The sequence below is a fragment of the Mustela nivalis genome, assembly GCF_964662115.1.
Source record: "Mustela nivalis genome assembly, chromosome: 2".
Classification (NCBI taxonomy): Eukaryota; Metazoa; Chordata; class Mammalia; order Carnivora; family Mustelidae; genus Mustela; species Mustela nivalis.
Window position 1 is genome coordinate 101,905,403 of NC_139021.1, and position 18,530 is coordinate 101,923,932.

The 18,530-nt window shown below is 40.0% G+C and overlaps 1 protein-coding gene and 1 pseudogene across 5 annotated transcripts in view; one reads left to right on the forward strand and one right to left on the reverse strand.

Moving 5' to 3' along the window:
- Window positions 1-884: 884 nt before the first annotated feature.
- LOC309859722 (uncharacterized protein) overlaps window positions 885-18,530 on the forward strand; it is a 23,664-nt gene continuing 6,018 nt past the window's right edge. The window contains exons 1-4 of one of the 4 annotated variants that reach the window (XM_082720799.1): window positions 885-1,069; window positions 2,309-2,365; window positions 14,711-14,855; window positions 15,132-15,227. In XM_082720799.1, the coding sequence (XP_082576925.1) occupies window positions 1,022-1,069; window positions 2,309-2,365; window positions 14,711-14,855; window positions 15,132-15,227 (346 nt within the window). In that variant the 5' untranslated portion in view covers window positions 885-1,021. Of the gene's footprint in view, window positions 1,101-2,234; window positions 2,366-14,710; window positions 14,856-15,131; window positions 15,228-18,530 lie in introns of all 4 variants that reach the window. The other 3 variants (XM_082720801.1, XM_082720800.1, XM_082720802.1) reach the window with 3 other exon arrangements.
- LOC309858733 (PRELI domain containing protein 3B pseudogene) lies at window positions 4,840-10,194 on the reverse strand (annotated as a pseudogene). The gene is made up of 2 exons: window positions 9,234-10,194; window positions 4,840-4,910 (listed from the first exon to the last, which is right to left on the reverse strand). The product of its transcript is annotated as a PRELI domain containing protein 3B pseudogene (transcript).

Below are 18,530 nucleotides of genomic sequence, written 5' to 3' on the forward strand. Positions count from 1 at the left end.
TTATTAGGAATTCTTCTTTTTGAAATGTTTTCTGTTCCTTTGGATTTTTACTTATTCCAGATGAAGTTGAGAATGCTTTTGTGAAGTACACTTAAGGTATAAAAAATCAAAGAGAAAAAGGATGTATATAAAAGTTTATGAGATTCATAGTGGAATGTTTTCAAAGAATATTGATTCTCTGAAAGGGTAGATCTTCATTTATTCAATAACCTTAATGTCGCAGAGGAAAGAATATGTTTATGTAAATGAATATATATATCTTTGGACTGTTTTATAATTTATCTACAATTTTAGTTTCTTGCTTTCATGATTTTTGATGAACTAGCTTTCTTGACCCCACCCTCGCCCCCTGGCTTTTCATTTTCTGAGAGAATCGCTGATGGTGTCAGATACAGTTTCTTTAAGCATTCTTTTATGGGTTTTTAAAAAAAGATTTTATTTAGTTATTTGACAGAAATCACAAGTAGTCAAGAGAGGCAGACAGAGAGGGTGGGGGAAGCAGGCCCCCTGCCAAGCAGAGAGCCCAATGTGGGGCTGATCTCAGGACCCTGAGACCATGACCTGAGCAGAAGGCAGAGAGGCTTTAACCCACTGAGCCACCCAGGCGCCTGTAAGCATTCTTTTAGGGCATTGGTGGAATCTACTTCCTAGTATTGGAAAGTGAACATGCAGGTTCCCGTTCCCTGACAACTCTAAATTGCACACTTGCAGAGAACTCAGCTATAATCTGTAAGCTTTGGGGAGTCCCTGACGGGCGCTGACTGCTTGGAGAGCTATCTCAAGAGCCCCAAACTTTCTCGGGCTCGATAGAAGATTGCACTCTCAGCCAATCTCGCACCAGGGGTAGCGGGGAAAGGTAGTTCAATTGGTAGCACTGATTGCCCGGACCGCCAGGTTCTGCGCGTGCCTGTTTCTGCGCATGCCTAGTTCCGCCCTCTGCCTCTGTGCACTTCCTTCCACCGCTCCCAATCCCCCCCGTTCTATTCAGGTCTCGCGTGGGAGGCGATTCCTGCGCCGCTGAATGTCCGCGCTTTTCCCGGGCCAGTCCCTCCCAACGAGGAAGCGACAGGTGAGCCCGGAACAGCTGGACAAAGGCCGAGGTGTGGCGCTGCGCTGCCCGGGGCGGGGGGGGGGGGGGGCGTCACGAGTCGGTAGGGGGTCTGTACCCAGTAGTGTGGAGGAAACCTGCGGCCCGCCCATGGCAGGACTGGGACGTCTGCATTAAGACTAGGGGTCGGAGACCCCCGTGATCGGCCCCTGCGGGGAGCGTGTGGGGCTGTTCGTGGAGCCCCATTTCGGAGGCCGAAGGAGGAGGGCGTGTGCGCGTGCACGGTGGGTGTGCGGAACCCTTGGGTGGGGGACGGCGCTGCGGGAGGACGTCTTCGCGTGCGCGGTGGGTGCTTACGTGCGGCGGTCGGGGAAGCGGGGCGAGCCCACCCGGGCTGTGCGGTTACCGCCATGGCTGTGCGGTTACCGCCCGGCCTAGGGGAGACCCGTTCCCTCCGCTCTCCCTTTATTCTTCCTGGAGGCTGAGCTGGCCACTAGCCGTGCCCATCACTGCATCCCGATGTGCGCTGTTAATCAGTCCTGACTTGCCCTGGCGTTCACGAAGTGTCTTCAAGAATTCTCTGCTTTTGTCTTATTTAACGGCCTCCCCCCCCCCCCCCAAAATTCCCCTCTTGAAGGATTCCCCTCTTGAAGGTTAGCGACTTGTTCAGAATCACCCTGTTAGAGGCAAAGACTAAAAGTCGTGTCTCCTGACTCGTGAGAGAGAACTGTTTGCTTTTACACGCAAGGAAAAGCAGATTACATTTACAGTTCCTTTTGAAAAATGGCAACGAACATACAGAAATTGAAACCTAGACCTTTCCTTAAAGCACTGCTTTTTGCAACTTTCTGCGGAATCACTAACCAAGGGTTTAGTAACAGTAGGGAAATTGATAAACGGGTTAGTCGGAGTATTTTTTGAACAGTTTCGGTGAAGAGTTAATGTTATTTCACTGGGTGTATTGTTTGATCTGAACTAGTTTATTTAAACATTTTTGTGTGTGTGAACATCAGGGGAGGCTTAAACTGTTAAATCCTCAGGGAGCAAATATTTACATTTACCCAGTGAAAAACGTTATGTCCAGGAGCTGCTACATGATGATATCAGAGTCATGTTATATAAGGGGTGTTTCAGCATCCGAAGGTCGGAGGTACTGACGTTCTTCCTGTCTGTTGGATGTGTGTAGTTTCTAGGGCAGGAGGATTCTGGAGCTGCTAGGCACGCCAGATCTTCCATGGCCCCTTCCCTCTTGTAACCCAGCACATCTTCAGAGTTGTCTGCTTTTATCCAAGACAGCGGAAAATGAACAAGTCCCAGGTAAGTTATTTGTTCATTCCCCACCTTTTCTTTCTTTCTTTTTTTTTTTTTTTACAGTGGACTTTGTGAGATTTGTAAGAGTCCATATGTTAAGACGGGGAAAATTAGTAATTGATAAAAATCTAACTTTACAGAAAAATATAAAGTAACATCAGGAGCAAGGCCAGGTTGGCTTAGAGATACATACTGATCATTATATATCTTAGAGTTTCTAAGGTGATCCACAAATGCGCCTCTGCTGTTTCTGATAACCATGGAAAAACGAAGACACTGTATTTTGGATACAGACATACCTTTTTTTTTTTTTTTTAACACAAAAAGTTCTTGAAAGGTATAATTTTTGGTCTTAACATAGGGACACATAGTGGATCACCTTCCAGTGACAGCCCTGAAAGAAGTGCCTAAAGCCATTCCTCACTGAGAGTAATAAGGTCAAGAGATAGTTAAAGTAGTGCATTTATTTTTTTTTTAAAGATTTTTTTATTTTATTTATTTGACAGAGATCACAAGTAGGCAGAGAGGCAGGCAGAGAGAGAGGAGGAAGCAGGCTCCCCGCCGAGCAGAGAGCCCGATGCGGGACTCGATCCCTGGACCCTGAGATCATGACCTGAGCCGAAGGCAGCGGCTTAACCCACTGAGCCACCCAGGCACCCCAAAGTAGTGCATTTATAATGGTCTTATTTGGTCCTGCTATAAGAGCTGGTATGTTCAGAGGAATGAGTGGCCTGCATGCCTGTTAGAAAAACTCTCCGTGAGGACTTTAGCCAGCTTGTGTATTTAAGTTGCACAGCCAGTGGTTCAGAGGTAAATTCTCTGATAAGTATGTCTGAGCTTCCCAGTCAAATTCTTCCCATAGAATTCTGTCCTGGTCTTTCCCCTCTGCTATTGGGATCTATCCAGGTAAAGGTGGCCAAAGATTTAATTGTAATTGCTTTCCTCGAAGAACTGCTGCATTACTCTACTGCAGCTCCTGGGGCAAGTCTTCTTGTATCAGTCTTCTGATGGCTCTTTCGTGGAGTCTTCCTTATTGAGCCGTATGATTCGGTTCCAATTTTTTATCCTTTGTATACTAGCTTTATCATCATATCAATATGCAAACATTGAAGAGATACGTAGAGAGTTGAATAGTACTGTTCATTGTTTTGAATACTTCTAGAAATGTATAAATTATTTTCATGTATATGCAATGGACATTTTCCCCCTCAATTGACCATTAATTTGGGATCTATTCATGTGTAGTTTATCCCTTTTAATGCTCTATTTTTCACACTGTATGGTACACTATATTCTAGATACTTTATTTTATTGATAGGCATTTAGGTAATTTCCACTTTTCATTAATATAAATGCTGTTGTGAATATACTTGTTCTCTCTGCATAGATGCAAATGTATCTCCAGACTCTTGAGCAGTGCTTCTCAAAGTTAGGTTCTTTGGCCAGAAATGGCAGTATCACCTTGAAACTCGTCAGAAATGCAGATTTTTATGTATGCTCCCATACCTTCTGGAAGAAAAATTTTGGGGCGAGGCCCAGCAATCTATATTTTTTTATTTTAAATATTTTATTTATTTATTTGACAGACAGAGATCACAAGTAGGCAGAGATGCAGGCAGAGAGAGGAGGAAGCAGGCTCCCCGCTGAGCAAAGAGCCCGATGGCTGGGCTCCATCCCAGGACCCAGGGATCATGACCTGAGCTGAAGGCAGAGGCTTTAACCCACTGAGCCACCCAGGTGCCCCAGCAATCCATATTTTTAACAAGGTGTGCATAAGATGCTCATACACATCAGGTTTAAGAATTACTGCTCTGTAGTCCAATGATTAGTATTTTTGAGTTACAGGAAATGAGCATTTCTAATTTTTCTAGGTTAACTTATTCATTAGAAGACTACTTTTCCTCTCTCCTCTCCAGATATAAAAAGTATTTTTACACTAAGGGGTGAAAACTTTAATTTCCATTTTTCTGGTTGTTGAGTTTTTTTTTTTTTTTTAAAGATGTAATCGCCCATTCAGTGTATTCAGCTTTTTTTTTTTTTTAAACAAAATGTTCAATTACAAAGTAAATCGGAAATTAGTCACATGTCCAGTGCTATACTCAATTCAGTAAGATAGCAGGGAAAAAGCCAGTACCGAGTTGTCTTGATATGTATGCTGGGCTCTACTGCCAAGAGCCTTTTCATAGTACAGACCAGTCATCACCTCCCAAGTCATTGTCTGTTGGGCATGGTGTTTGGGATCCACGTTACGTCTTGCAGAGATTGAAGTGGAGGTTTCCACTTCAGCTTCCCTCCATGCTTGGTTTCTCCATTGGTTGAAGGCTTCCCAGGGAAAAGATGGTGCACATAGTGAAGAGTGGGGTGAGAGTTGGGCTAGGACACACTGGTGATGTTGACAATGCTGTTGAGTCCTCAGGTACAAGAAGGTGACCGGGATGGAGGAAGTAGAGGATGTCACAGACAGTGGAGTTATACCTGGATCAGAGGGTGGCATCCCACTTTGGAATGACGGCACAGCTGCTGTGGCTGAAGCTGTCACCGATACCCATGGCTGCAAAGAATATGGTATCCAATAGTGAGCAACAGGCAGGCCAAAATAGCCAGCAGGCAACTTACTGGACTGACCAGTTTACTAATCTTGGCAGGGTCAAATATGCATAGCAGATTCATGCCTTCCAGAACAAACTCAGTAATGAAAACTCCTAGGGGTGTCTCTTATTGGAGGATACCACAACAGTCATCCAGTCCACACCTTGCTAAGGCAGTTCAGTTTCCTCCAGTTCCACCTTAAAACACTTAAGAAAACACAGATTCCTTCCTTCTCCATTGTAGAAATTTGATTGCATCTTTGAGGCATGAGCACAGCCCAGAACCACCTTGAACTGGTCGCTGGCTCGGTGAGCTCGGAGCGCGGCCGGAGGTCAGGCAGACGGGAGTAACTGGGCGCTGTTCTCTGAGGGCGCACTGAGGAGTGGGGCCCTGGGCTCTCGGCATCTCCGGGCCGGAGACCAGGAGGCCGCCATTTGTATTTCCGTCCTCCGGAACTCTCTGGTTGTTGAGTTTTATTGACTTTCATAAATCTGGCTTTTTAAGTTCTTTCAGGCTATGGAGTTTTGTAAGAATTCTTACATATTTTAGGTGGTAATCTTTTTTTTTTTTTTAAGATTTTATTTATTTATTTGACAGAGAGAAATTACAAGTAGGCAGAGAGGCAGGCAGAGAGAGAGGAGGAAGCAGGCTCCCCGCCGAGCAGAGAGCCCGATGCTGGACTCGATCCCTGGACCCCTAGATCATGACCTGAGCCGAAGGCAGCGGCTTAACCCACTGAGCCACCCAGGTGCCCTTAAGATTTTTTTATTTATTTGACCCTGAGACCATGACCCGAGCTGAAGGCAGAGGCTCAACCCACTGAGCCACCCAGGCGCCCCTTTAATCTTATTTTTATACATACAACAAATGTATTAAAAAATCCACAGATCTTAAGTGTAGAGCCCAGTGAATTACCACAAATCTAATGCCCGCATAACTAATACATAGGTCAGAGCAAACACTGGCAGCACTTCTAAAGCCTCCCTTGTGCTCCTCTCACAATCCCTACCTGTTACTACGCTGGTCATTCATTTGTGTGTAATCAGTGGCTTCAGTGGTAGCATTAAGTAGTGAAATGATGAAGACCATCTGGCCCTCTATACCTAAAGTATTTGCTGTCTGGCTCTTTACAAGGAAGACTTTCCAGATCCTTGGATTAGTTTATTAAATTTATTAATGTTGCTGTCATTTGTGTCCTGTTTAAAATTAATTTTCCTACTCTAAGGCCAGATAGATAATCTCCTCTGTTACTTAAAAAAAAATTTTTTTTTTTTGCTTTCACATTTATGCCTGTTTTAATGGACTTGGTATTTACTTTTGTTTCTTTAGAAAAATTTTTTAAAGAATTTATTTATTTATTTATTTGTTTGCTTGTTTTCAGAGGCTTAACCCGCTGAACCATGCAGGCACCCTGTTGAGAAATCTTTTTATCATTAGGGCATTACATCTTTTTCAGAACAAGTATAATTTACAGAAATTATAGAAGGCAGCTTTTTATCAAATACCAATGTTTAGCAATGTTTTGTTTGCCAGAATATTATTGCAGTTGTAAAAACCATCTTCAGTTGCAAAAAGTAATCAAAAACCTTACTGGAGGGTGCTTAAGCGGTGCATCCTGTTAGGCGTCTGACTCTTGTTTTTTGCTCAGGTCATGGTGTTGAGGTGGTGAGATTGAGCCTCACATTGGGCTCTGTGCTTAGCACAGAATCTGCTTGAGATTTTTTCTCCCTCTCCCCCTCCTTCTTGTGTGCTCGCTTTCTCTAAAATAAGGAAATCAAGGGGCGCCTGGGTGGCTCAGTGGGTTAAAGCCTCTGCCTTCAGCTCTGGTCATGATCTCAGGGTCCTGGGATGGAGCCCTACATCGGGCTCTCTGCTCAGCAGGGAGCCTGCTTCCTCCTCTCTCTCTCTGCCTGCCTCTCTGCCTACTTGTGATCTCTCTTTGTCAAATAAATAAATAAAATCTTTAAAAATAATAAAATAAGTAAATCTTAAAACACAAAAAACTCTGGATTTAATTTGATTTTGCCAATATCCTAAGAAATCTTAAGCTAAACAATATTTTAAGCAGGAGAACATGAACTTTTAAATAGTTTGGTATACTGTTTCTGTGGTTATAAACATTATCAACTGGTTTCTTTTATAGGAAATCTAATGAGTTTATCACATCAAGCATTACATAATCCAGGACAAGAGCTAATTACCTTCTAACTATAGTACTCTATGTAACAATTGCAAATATCAAAGGTATTTACTGGTTAATAATTGCTACAAAATTTGAAACAAAATATGTTTACTGGATTGTTTTTCAGATTGCAGCTGCTCCTTAAGGATTTCCTGTAAATAAAAGCTCCAAAGCAATTCATGTAGGGCTTAGTTTAGATCAGTACTTTTTCTCTCGTTATCACTACCCCCCCATGCCTCACCCCCCTGCAGTTGCACCATATTATTAAAAACATTAAGTGCCTGGGATGTATGCTTCAGAAAGACAATGATTGAATAATTTCAAATAACGTGGAGTTCTTCATGTAAAAAAGGTTTTTTTTAATTTTTAAAATTTTTATTAACATAAAATGTATTATTTGCCCCAGGGGTACAGGTCTGTGAATCGCCAGGTTTACACACTTCACAGCACTCACCATAGCACATACCTTCCCCAGTGTCCGTAACCCAAATACCCTTTCCCTAACCGCCCCCCCTCCCCGGCAACCCTCAGTTTGTTTTGTGAGATTAAGAGTCTCTTACGGTTTGTTTCCCTCCCGATCGCATAAAAAAGATGTTCTGTAGTCACAATTACTTCAAAAAGTAATTATATCCAAATAACCTGGCATGTTATGCTTTAGCAATTAGAGAACCATAGTTTTGACACCTGGCGTTGACAAGTTATTCAAATGTGAAATGCTAAACGATGTGAACAGCTCTTCTGCCTTTGGAGTGCTGCAAAGTTCCAGGTTGACTTTATTTTTCAGATAACATCTTAAGCCCACTTTATAACATACTAAGTCATAAAGGACAAATCCAGGGAAGGTAATAACTTTCCTAAGTTACAAAACTGTAGCAAATTAGTACCGTACTCTTTAATACAATAAAATCCTTTGTTGTTGTTGGAGTTATGTATTACTTTAGTAATAATTTTCACTCCAGAAATGTCATTTAAGTACCAAACAAAACACTATGGTGTTTTTTTTTTTTTTTAAAGATTTTATTTATTTATTTGAGAGAGAATGAGTGAGAGGGAGCATGAGAGAGGAGAAGGTCAGAGGGAGAAGCAGACTCCCCGAGGAGCTGGGAGCCGGATGCGGGACTCGATCCTGGAAGTCTGGGATCATGACCTGAGCTGGTGGCAGTTGCTCAACCAACTGAGCCACCCAGGTGCCCCAAAACACTGTGGTTTTTAATGGTGGTTTATAAAAGAGCAAGTTATTTTATATATTTATATATTTATATATTTTATTTTATCTTTTAAAACTGTAAAATTTTTCCTTTTTTAGAGATTTTACTTAGAGAGTGCGAACAAGTGTTCACACAAGCAGGGGGAAGAGGCAAAGGCAGAGGGAGAAGCAGACTCCCTGCTCAGTGGGGAACCTGATGTGGGGCTTGAACCAAGGACCCTGAGATCATGATCTGAGCCAAAGACTGATGCCTAACCAACTGAGCCACCTAGGTGCCCCTATAATTTCTCTCTCTTTTTTTTAAAGCTTTCCCTAATGCAAGCTCTTTAGGTTTACTGTAGCAAGATAATTATATGTATTTAGGTGGCTCAGCTTTGTTCTGGGGTTAATCCAAAGCTGGGAAGAGTATTAACACATGAAAAGCTTTACAGTTCTGCATTAAAGGAGATGTAATATGCCAATATGATTTTCTAGGTACTTTTCAGAAATTGCTAATTTTTTTTAAAAGATTTTATTTATTTATTTGACAGAGATCACAAGTAGGCAGAGGGGCAGGCAGAGAGAGGGAGGAGGAAGCAGGCTCCCTGCTGAGCAGAGAGCCTGATGCGGGGCTCGATCCCAGGACTCTGAGGTCATGATCTGAGCTGAAGGCAGAGGCTTTAACCCACTGAGCCACCCAGGCGCCCCAGAAATTGCTAAATTTTCACATAACTACTAGAATCCTCAGGAATTAGATGGAAATTTCAAACAATACTACTTTTGGATGATCCCTTTTATTTAGAAATCTGCCACCTCTTTGTTTTGATCAAAAATCATATAGCTTTTCAGCTTATTAAAAAAAATCCTACCTAAAATATATTTCTGATTTTTAAATAACAAGTATATTGCCAGCTTGCAGAGATGTGGGGAGCGGGTGTATCGTGTAACAGCTTTCATCCTCATTTCTCTTACAAACCCTGACACTGCCATTGGGGTCTTCATGCTCCCTCTTGCTGAAGCTGCTAAGTCTTCAGTCTCAGCATTTAATTGATGTATTACCCATTCCATTGTTTCTTGGCCTTTATTGGCATTTGAAGATACCATGCTTGCCGTCAGTCCTTCAAGGTAACTGCTAAGACTGACTCCTTCCACAGTGATCACAGCTTCTTGAGTCAAAATGTTTTTTTCTGGGTCCTGAGGGTGTGGTTTGTGTATAAACTGCAGAAACCGTATTTGTAAGTGAAATATTAGTAGATTTAAGTTCCATCGTTTTCTCTGCAGGATCAAGTACAGAGTGTTCTTGCACAAATGTTTTAGTTTTTGCTGCAATATGAGATTTCACAATGGAAGGCAGCCCCTACTCTGTGCTGAGAAGTCTTTGGCTGTACAGCTTTCCAGAGTGATCTGTATGTCTGTCCAGTACATCACCTCCAACCACATTTGGGTATTCCTGCGTTGCAGCTGTAATAGTTTCCAATGGGTGGTCAAAGACGTGGTCTGAAGTCCAGATCTTCATGGTGCCGGCCACTTGCACAATGTCCCTGGTGTTCACTTTTATTCTTTCTTTTAAAGATTTATTTTATTTATATGAGAGACAGAAAGAACACGAATGAGAAGATGGAAGGAGGGAAAGAATCTCAAGCAGAACCACTGAGCACAGACCCCAATGTGGACCTGATTCCACAACCCCGAGATCATGACCTTAGCCAAAACCAGGAATCGGACGCCTAACCAGCTGCGCCACCCAGGCGCCCCTTATTTCTCATTTCTTACCACACCAAGGATGTCCCCTTCTATTCCTTCTTATCTAAAGTTTTTCTTGTTTTCTTGAGTGTCTATTAAATTTTATTCAATGGTTTTGAACATCTATTGAAATTATCATATGATTTATCTCCTCTATTTTCTTAGTTGATAAATTACATTAATTTTTAAATGTAAAACAAACTAGATATTCTTGAAACTGAGCTGGGCCATGGTATTCTTTCTATATATTCCTGGCTTTAGTTTGATAATACTTTGTTTTGGATTTTTATATTTGTGTCCCTCATGAGAAAGACAGACCAGTAAGTGTTTTGGTGTAGAGAGAGGGGAGGATATGTTCTTGTTACGATTTAGTATTTAATATCAGGAATATGTTGAATTTATAACATGAATTTGGAGTATTTCCTCTTGCTTTCTCTACAGGATGTTTTATTTTGTTGCTACTTCTTAGGTTTTTCATTCATATGTGAGGCCATCTGTGCCTGGAGTTGCCTTCATGGGAAGATTTCTTTCTTCCTGTCTCTCTTTTGTTAAGGAAGCTCTTTCCCAACTTGGGGCTTGAACTCACAACCTTGAGATTGAGAGTCACGTGTTCCATCAGTTGAGCCAGCCAGGCACCCGCATGGGAAGAGTTTAAATTACAGATGCAATGCTCAAACACCTATAGTTGTATTTTCTTTAAGTGATTGGCTTTTCTGATATTTGGTGCCAAAAAAGATAAATGATTTCTTTCTCTTCTTGAAGAATCATTGCTCATTTCATTCTTTTAGCCCTCAGTGTTACCTTATCTGCTGTGAATTAAGCCACTTTAATTTTGCTTATATATTTTTTAAAGACTTTTTTTTATTCATTTAGAGAGAAAGAGGAGCGGGGGAAGGGCAAAGGGAGAGGAAGAAGCAGACCCCACTGAGCAGGGAACCCAACATGGGGCTGGATCCCAGGACCCTGAGATCATGATCTGAGCCCAAGGCAGATGCTTAAGTGATTGAGTCACCCAGGTGCCCCTATTTTGCATATATATTTTTTGCAGTATATTTGATATTTGCCCTTTATTTTGTTTTCAAATTTTTTTGATGTTGCAAATAATTGGTTTTGTTTTCAAATCAGTTATGTCACCCATTGGTAAGAAATTTAGCACATTCATATACCATCTTAAAGTTTAGGTTTTTTGTTTTACAATCTTGTTTACAGTATATCCTAGTGTAACATCATTAATGTTTTGTGTGTTCTGTGTCATTTTAATTTTTGTCATACACTCAGTTTCTCGTTGCACTGCTGGTGAAATTTACTTTCCTTTTTTTTTTCCTAATTTGATAAATTGTTGGATTCTAGTTTTGATTATGAAGACATTACTGTTATAATAGTCTATATTTCTCTGTTAACACATCTTCGTTGAATAATGTTTTATCATCAGGATCTTTTGATTGTCCATTTCTTCCCTTTCATCCAAACTAGAAAAGAATGTCAGAATGATACTACATTTCCACATCACTTCCAAATAAGTGCCTTGGTTTTGCTATTGTAGTTCAGAATCTTTTGTTTTAGTCTGTTGGTTTTATGAATAGTATATCATCAGTTTTATGCCAGGAACTTAGTGTGTATTATAAGTTCCAAAAAGTATTTTTTTGTCTGTTAATTGAGGTAAGCTGTATATAACTTAAGTGTCAAGCTTGGTGAATTTTTACGTGTGTGTGTGTGTATGTGTGCACACGCACGCACACACACCCCTGTGTAATTACTATCCAGTACCCCAGAAGTTTCTCTGGTACTTGAGGTTCATCTTACTTTGACATCTCTTATCATTGATTAGTGTTGCTTGTATGTCTGGCTTCCACTCAGTATCGTATATGTGAGATTCATCCATTTTGTCGAGTGTATCAGTTTTTCTTTTATCTTCCTTATGTATTCCACTAATAGCCATACTGCAGTTTTATTTCTCCATTCTGTTGATGGGCTTTTGGATTGTTTCCAGGTTTTGGCTAATAAATAAAACTGCTCTGAATATTTCCTATAGACACTTTGGTTGACAAAGGGTATATAACTAGGAGAGGAATTAATACAATAGCTTTAAATAGAAATTCCTTAATATTTCCCCCAAGGTATATGTACTTGCTTATCCTCCCACTGGCAAGGTATGAATGTTCCAGTTGTTTTCACAGTTTTGCCAGTATCTCTATTTGGTATTTTCTGAGTTTTTCATTTCAGACGTCCCAGTGTGTATGTCGTTGTGGTTATCATGTAAGAGTTAGGTTTGGGGTAGGTGGTAGATACTAAATGGGGCATGAAGGAGCTTCTCAGTTTCACTAATGTTTTATTTCTTGATCTAAATGCTAGTTTTATGCACGTGTTCACTGTGTGAAACTACATGGAGCCTTTGTACTCCAAGGTTCACTTTTGTGTTATTTTTATGTATATTCATACTTCAACAAATTTACAAAAATCACAGAGTTGACAGTGACAAATTGCTTATCTAAAGAAGTCTCAAGGATATCATTAAGCTAAAATCAGGAGTCAGAATAACATTAATTTTTTCATATACAGAGGTCAGAATTCTTCAGCATGTTTCCTTCCTTTTGTTTTCTTAAGAGAGAAAGAGACTGCACACATAAGCACGTGCATGACTAGGGGATGGGCAGAGGGAAAGGGGAAAGAGAATCTCCAGTGGACTCCCCATTCAGCATGGAGCCTGATGCAGGGCTTGATCTCACAACCCTGAGATCATGACATCAGCCAAAATCAAGAGTCAGATGCTTAACAGACCCATCCACCCAGGCACCCCTAAATTGAACACTTGTATATTTCATCATTAAGTGTAATATTTGCTGTAGGTATATGTGAAAGTCCATTATCACAGAAGGGAAATTTCTTTTTAGTTTGCCACTAGTTGTTTTTTGTTTTGTTTTGTTTAATCATGGTTTTGTGTATATACTCAGATGATCATTTTATCATCTCTTAGTTTTTATAATTATTCATTCTTACTTTTATTTCCACCTTCAGAAAATTCCTTCATGGCCTGTTCTTCTGTTTTCCAGTTACAAAGTGATTTTTTCTCACCTTGCATTCTTTTTTTTTTTTTAAGATTTTATTTACTTATTTGACAGATCACAAGTAGGCAGAGAGGCAGGCAGAGAGATAGGAGGAAGCAGGCTCCCCGCTGAGCAGAGAGCCCGATAGGGGGCTCGATCCCAGGACCTGAGATCATGACCTGAGCTGAAGACAGAGGCTTTAACCCACTGAGCCACCCAGGCGCCTCTCACCTTGCATTCTTGATTATTTTCAGTCTCTTACTTCTCTGAGAGCTTTCTGATTCATTGTTGGTGATGTCAAATGCTACCAAATTATTAATGTTTGTCAAATCTTTATTTTCATTCTAGACCTACAGTGTTACGTTTCACATTTAAAATGTGTCTTGTTAAAATACAGTGTCCAGTTTATTTTTTCCTTTCTTATTTTGTGATTCTTGTGTTTATGCAGCTGTTTGTGCATATATTCTGAGGAAACTTCTTTCTGCCGATGATTGGTGGCTATGTTCTATCGCTCTCTGTCCGCTTATCAATTCCCTATTTGTTTCACAGCTTTTGCGTTAGTAGTTTTTCTAAGTGGTGGTTTTTGTCCTTTAGCTTTCCCTTTACTTTTTTGGGAGAATTGGTCTATAAATAAAAACCAAGTCACATAATTTTTATATACACTCAGATCTCTTCTCTGGCTTCCCTTTCTTTGAAACAGTGAGTCGTAAAGTACAGGCATGCACTCTAGATGACATCCCAAACAATCCAGTTGGTATCTTCTCTGTGTTCTACAGGTATTTCAAGTGTAACAGTTCTAAAATCTTCCCTTCTCATTTTCTACATGTCCTAATTATGGGCTCTAAATTGAAGACTTCAAACCTAGAATGTGTACTGCAGTGAAATAAAATATTAAGCTGTCTTTATTTTTTAAAGTTGAGGAAAAATAAAGCTTGCCACAAAATATATTGATAATTTATTTCCATAATTCATAAATAAAAACTTGTGTAGTTCTCAGAAATACTCTCTAAGATTAGTGGTGATCACATATGTTGGAGACTTGGTGTGAAACTACTCTGTAATCCATTCCATGGCTTGCTTTTTTCATGGCCCTGTCTGTCCTCACAGCGCCAGCTGTTTCTCAACATTTCCTGTGCGGTTTGCCCTCTGCTCATTTCCTAAATGTGCTAGAGGAGCCCTGCCTTCGCATGTACCATGGAGTTGTGTGAACAGCACAGCATTACTCTTTGTCCCGTAGCTGTTCTTTAGTGAAGCTCAAAATAGAACTAATTTTCTTCCTTATTTATTTCAGTCTGTCTGCTGTGTACTCTCACCTTAGCGATTGTAACATACTACTGCGTGTTTTCTTACATGATTGCTACTTGAATCCAAGAACAATTTTAATAATCTTAGCATTTCTAAGAACTAGAATGGTTCCAGATACAGTGTGCGATTTGATCATTTTTTACATGAATAATACCTTAAGGCAATGGCATAGTATTTCCGTTATGGTTTCTCATCTTCCCTCAAAGTATAGAGCCAGATGTTTTGCAAACTATTTTGGTAATCCTGGTGAGGCTTGGTTCCCATACGGCTTTTTCCATGTTACCCAATTCTGAACATTTCAGATTGAACAGGAATTCCAGGGATCAGTGTCGTTTAAGGATGTGACTGTGGGCTTCACCCAGGAAGAGTGGCAGCACCTGGATTCAGCTCAGAGGTCCCTGTATAGAGATGTGATGCTGGAGAACTACAGTAACCTTGTCTCACTGGGTAAGGTCTTTTTTTTTTGTAATTCTAAGTAGCATGTTCTCATTCTTTTAACTGTGAAGCATATAGATACTGTAGAGTTGAATGGTTTTTAATATTGGAACTGAGGAATCAGTGTTGATTGATCTCTTTTGGGTACCAGGAAGATATTTGTGTTTACCTCTCCAGTGAAATGTTCAATAGCATCTTCATCAAGCAGCTCCGGAAGCTTGCTGCTCTTTCAGAGACTCTGCAGTCCAGGCCTTCTGGTCTGAATCCTGAACTGTTTTGCTTTGTCAGGGTATTGTGTTACCAAACCAGAAGTGATCTTCAGGCTAGAGCGAGGAGAGGAGCCATGGATACTGGAGGAAGAATTCCCAAGCCAGAGCTTCCCTGGTGAGTTAATGGACTCTGCACAGATGAACATCAGGGCGTTTAGTGTTTTCCCATGATTAACCCAGAGGTTGACAATTTCAAGAATATCTCTTTAGATGTCTTAATCCTGGGAACTGACTGGGAATACTGGTTTTTTAACCAAATCTCCAGAAACCACTCTTAAAAAAACATTTTTTGATTCACTTTTTGAGTATTTACCATTCGTACATCTTTCAAAAGACCAGTCTTTGCCTACCTTATTTTTACTGTTGTTTTTTTCATTCCTTTGTTTCCCAAAGCAGTTTCAGTTGCCTGCCTTACTGTCATCAGGCATTCTTTCATATGCTCATTTTTTGACTCAAATAATTTTTGAGTAATTGCTATTATCTACGTGTCAGTGAGCTTATACAAATAGCAGTAGCGGCCAACAAATACATGAAAAGATGGTCAGCATTACTAAACATCAGGGAAATGCAAATCGGAACCACACATCACACCATTTAGAATGGCTAGTACCGAGAAGAGATAACTAGTTCTGGGAAGGATGCAGAGAAAAAGGAATGCTTGTGCACTGCTGACTGTGATGTAAATTGGTTCAGCTACAATAGAAAACAGTATAGAGTTTCCTCAGAAAGTAAAATATAGAACTATCTTGTATGATCCAGTAGTTCTGCTTGGGAAGACACCCAGAGGAAATGAAAACAGGCTGTGAAAGAGAGAATGTGCATGCTGGTGTTTATCACAGTATGATTCACAATAGCTGGATATGGAAACGACCTTAGGTTCCTGTCAGTGGATGAATAACTAAATAAGATAGGTATGTGTGAGTAATAGAATACTGTTCAGCCATGAGAAAGGACATTCTGCCACTTGCAAAACGGGTGAACCTTGAATGCTTTATGTCAAGTGAGATAAGTCTGACAGAGAAAGGCAAGTACTGCATGTTGTCACTTGTGTATGGAATCTAGAAAAACTGAATTTGTTATAAACATGAGTAATGTGGTGGTTACCCAGAGGAGAGGGAGAGAAAGAAGAGATGTTGTTTAAGTGTATAAAAGTGTAACGAGTAGTAAATAAGCCCTAGAGGGGTGCCTGGGTGGCTCAGTCATTAAGCATCTGCCTTTGGCTGGGGTCATGATCCCAGCGTCCTGGGATCGAGCCCTCCATCGGGCTCTCTGCTCAGTGGGAAGCCTGCTTCTCCCTCTTCTACTTCCCCTGCTTGTGTTCCCTCTACTGCCGTGTCTCTGTCAAGTGAATGAATACCATTAAAAATAAATAAATAAATAAATAAGCCCTAGAGATGTTTTATATCATATAATGAATACAGTATTTTGTTACAATAATTAAACTTACTGAGACACTAGAACTTAATTATTCTAATTACTAATAAGAAATGGTAATTATGTAATATAACAGGGTTGCTAATTATTGGTACGGTGGCAATTACACAGCATAAAAATGTATCAAATTAACAGATTGTACACTGAAAATTTATGCAGTTATATGTCAAATATAAATTTGAAAGGTGGCACTAAAATCATATACTTATGTGTATTAAAGCCCTGTAGTGGTAAAAATTATCCTAGAATTTCTTAGAGAATTTTAGAATCTTAGAATTTTTTCTTAGAAAGAGTTTTAGGGAAAACCTTAAGGAGATCACCATCAAAGCAGAATTTGTGGGGCTCCTGGGTGGCTCAGTGGGTTAAAGCCTCTGTCTTCGGTTCAGGTCATGATCTCAGGGTCCTGGGATCAAGTCCTGCATCTGGTTCTCTGCTCAGTGGGGAGCCTGCTTCCTCCTCTCACTCCGCCTGCCTCTCTGCCTACTTGTGATCTCTCTCTCTCTGTCAAATAAATAAATAAAATCTTTTTTTGAGGATCCTGCCTCTTCACAGCAGGGATAATAGCAGCTATTAAGCCAATGAGGAGGAATGTGTTTGGTATTTCTTGGGAAATAGCAAAAATAGTCACAATGGCCAAGGGGAATGTTTGATGGGAAGTGGTGCAGGAAATGGTATCAGGCAGCTGTGGTCCAAAAAGATGAATATCATAAGTCTTACTGAAGTTTTTAATTTTATTCTTACTAGTGTATTTTGGGAAACAAACAATGTCTGATTTATGTTTATAAGATCTTTCTCACCTCTGTAGAGAAAATGTTGGAAAGAACGTAAGCACTTAAGAGAGTTCACTAGAGGACCCTTTTAAGTTTTCCTGAAGGGTGATTATGGTCATTTAGTCAAAATTAGAGAGGAATGGAGATAATGAGAAGAGGCTGGATTTTCTCTGTATTTGGAATAACTGAAGAACTAACATTTGTATTGGGGCGCCTGGGTGGCTAAGTTGGTTAAGTGTTTGCCTGTGGCTCAAGTCATGATCCCAGCGTCCTGGGATCAAGCCCTGCTTTGGGCTCCCTGTTAAGTGGGGGAGCTTCTTACTCTTCTTCTCCCTCTGCCTCTCTCCCCCTGCTTATGTTCTCTCTGTCTCTGTCTCAAATAAATAAAAAACATCTTTAGAAAGAAAAAAAAAAGAACTAAAAAGGGAAGAGATGATGGCACTTGAAGTATTTAAAGGAATAATGATGAAAACTTTCCAAATTTGACAAAAAAGATATTCATACCATTGGCACGTCATGATTAAATTTCTGAAACCAAAAGAGAAAAAATTATGAGCGAAGAGAGAAACCACTCATTTCCTTTGGAAATGATAGTGAATTTGTCATCTGAAACCATGGAGGCTAGAAGGCAATAATACATTTTTTCCCCAAGTACTGAAAGAAAAGATCTTTCAAACAAAACAGAACTGTGGCTTGTGAAAATACATTCATGAAAGAAGGATAACTGAAGGTATCCTACAAAGGAAAAAAAATAGAAAATGTTGTTAGCAAACTTACCTCTTAAAAATGGCTAGAGGAAGTTCTTTAAATAGAAAGGAAATAACACAAGAAAACTTGGAACTTCAAAAAAGAAAGAACATTGGAAGTGGCAAAAAATAAGGGTAACTATAATGGAGTTTCCATCTAAGGAGTTTCTGAAATCATATTTGATTGTTGAAGCAAAATTTAGAATACTATGATTTGATACTCTGCATGTGGAGGATGTGATGTATTTTCAAAATAGAATACAGGAATTTAATTGGAATTAAAGTGTTATATTTCCTTGAAGTGGTAAAATGTTGTTCCAGGAAGACTGTAATAAATTATATATGTACATTTTACCTAGAAATGGATTTGGAATACTTAGAACAACCACTAAAAAAACAACACAAGGTGGTAAACTTAGAAATATTGTAAGTAAATGAAGACAGAATCTTTTTTTTTTTAATTTATTT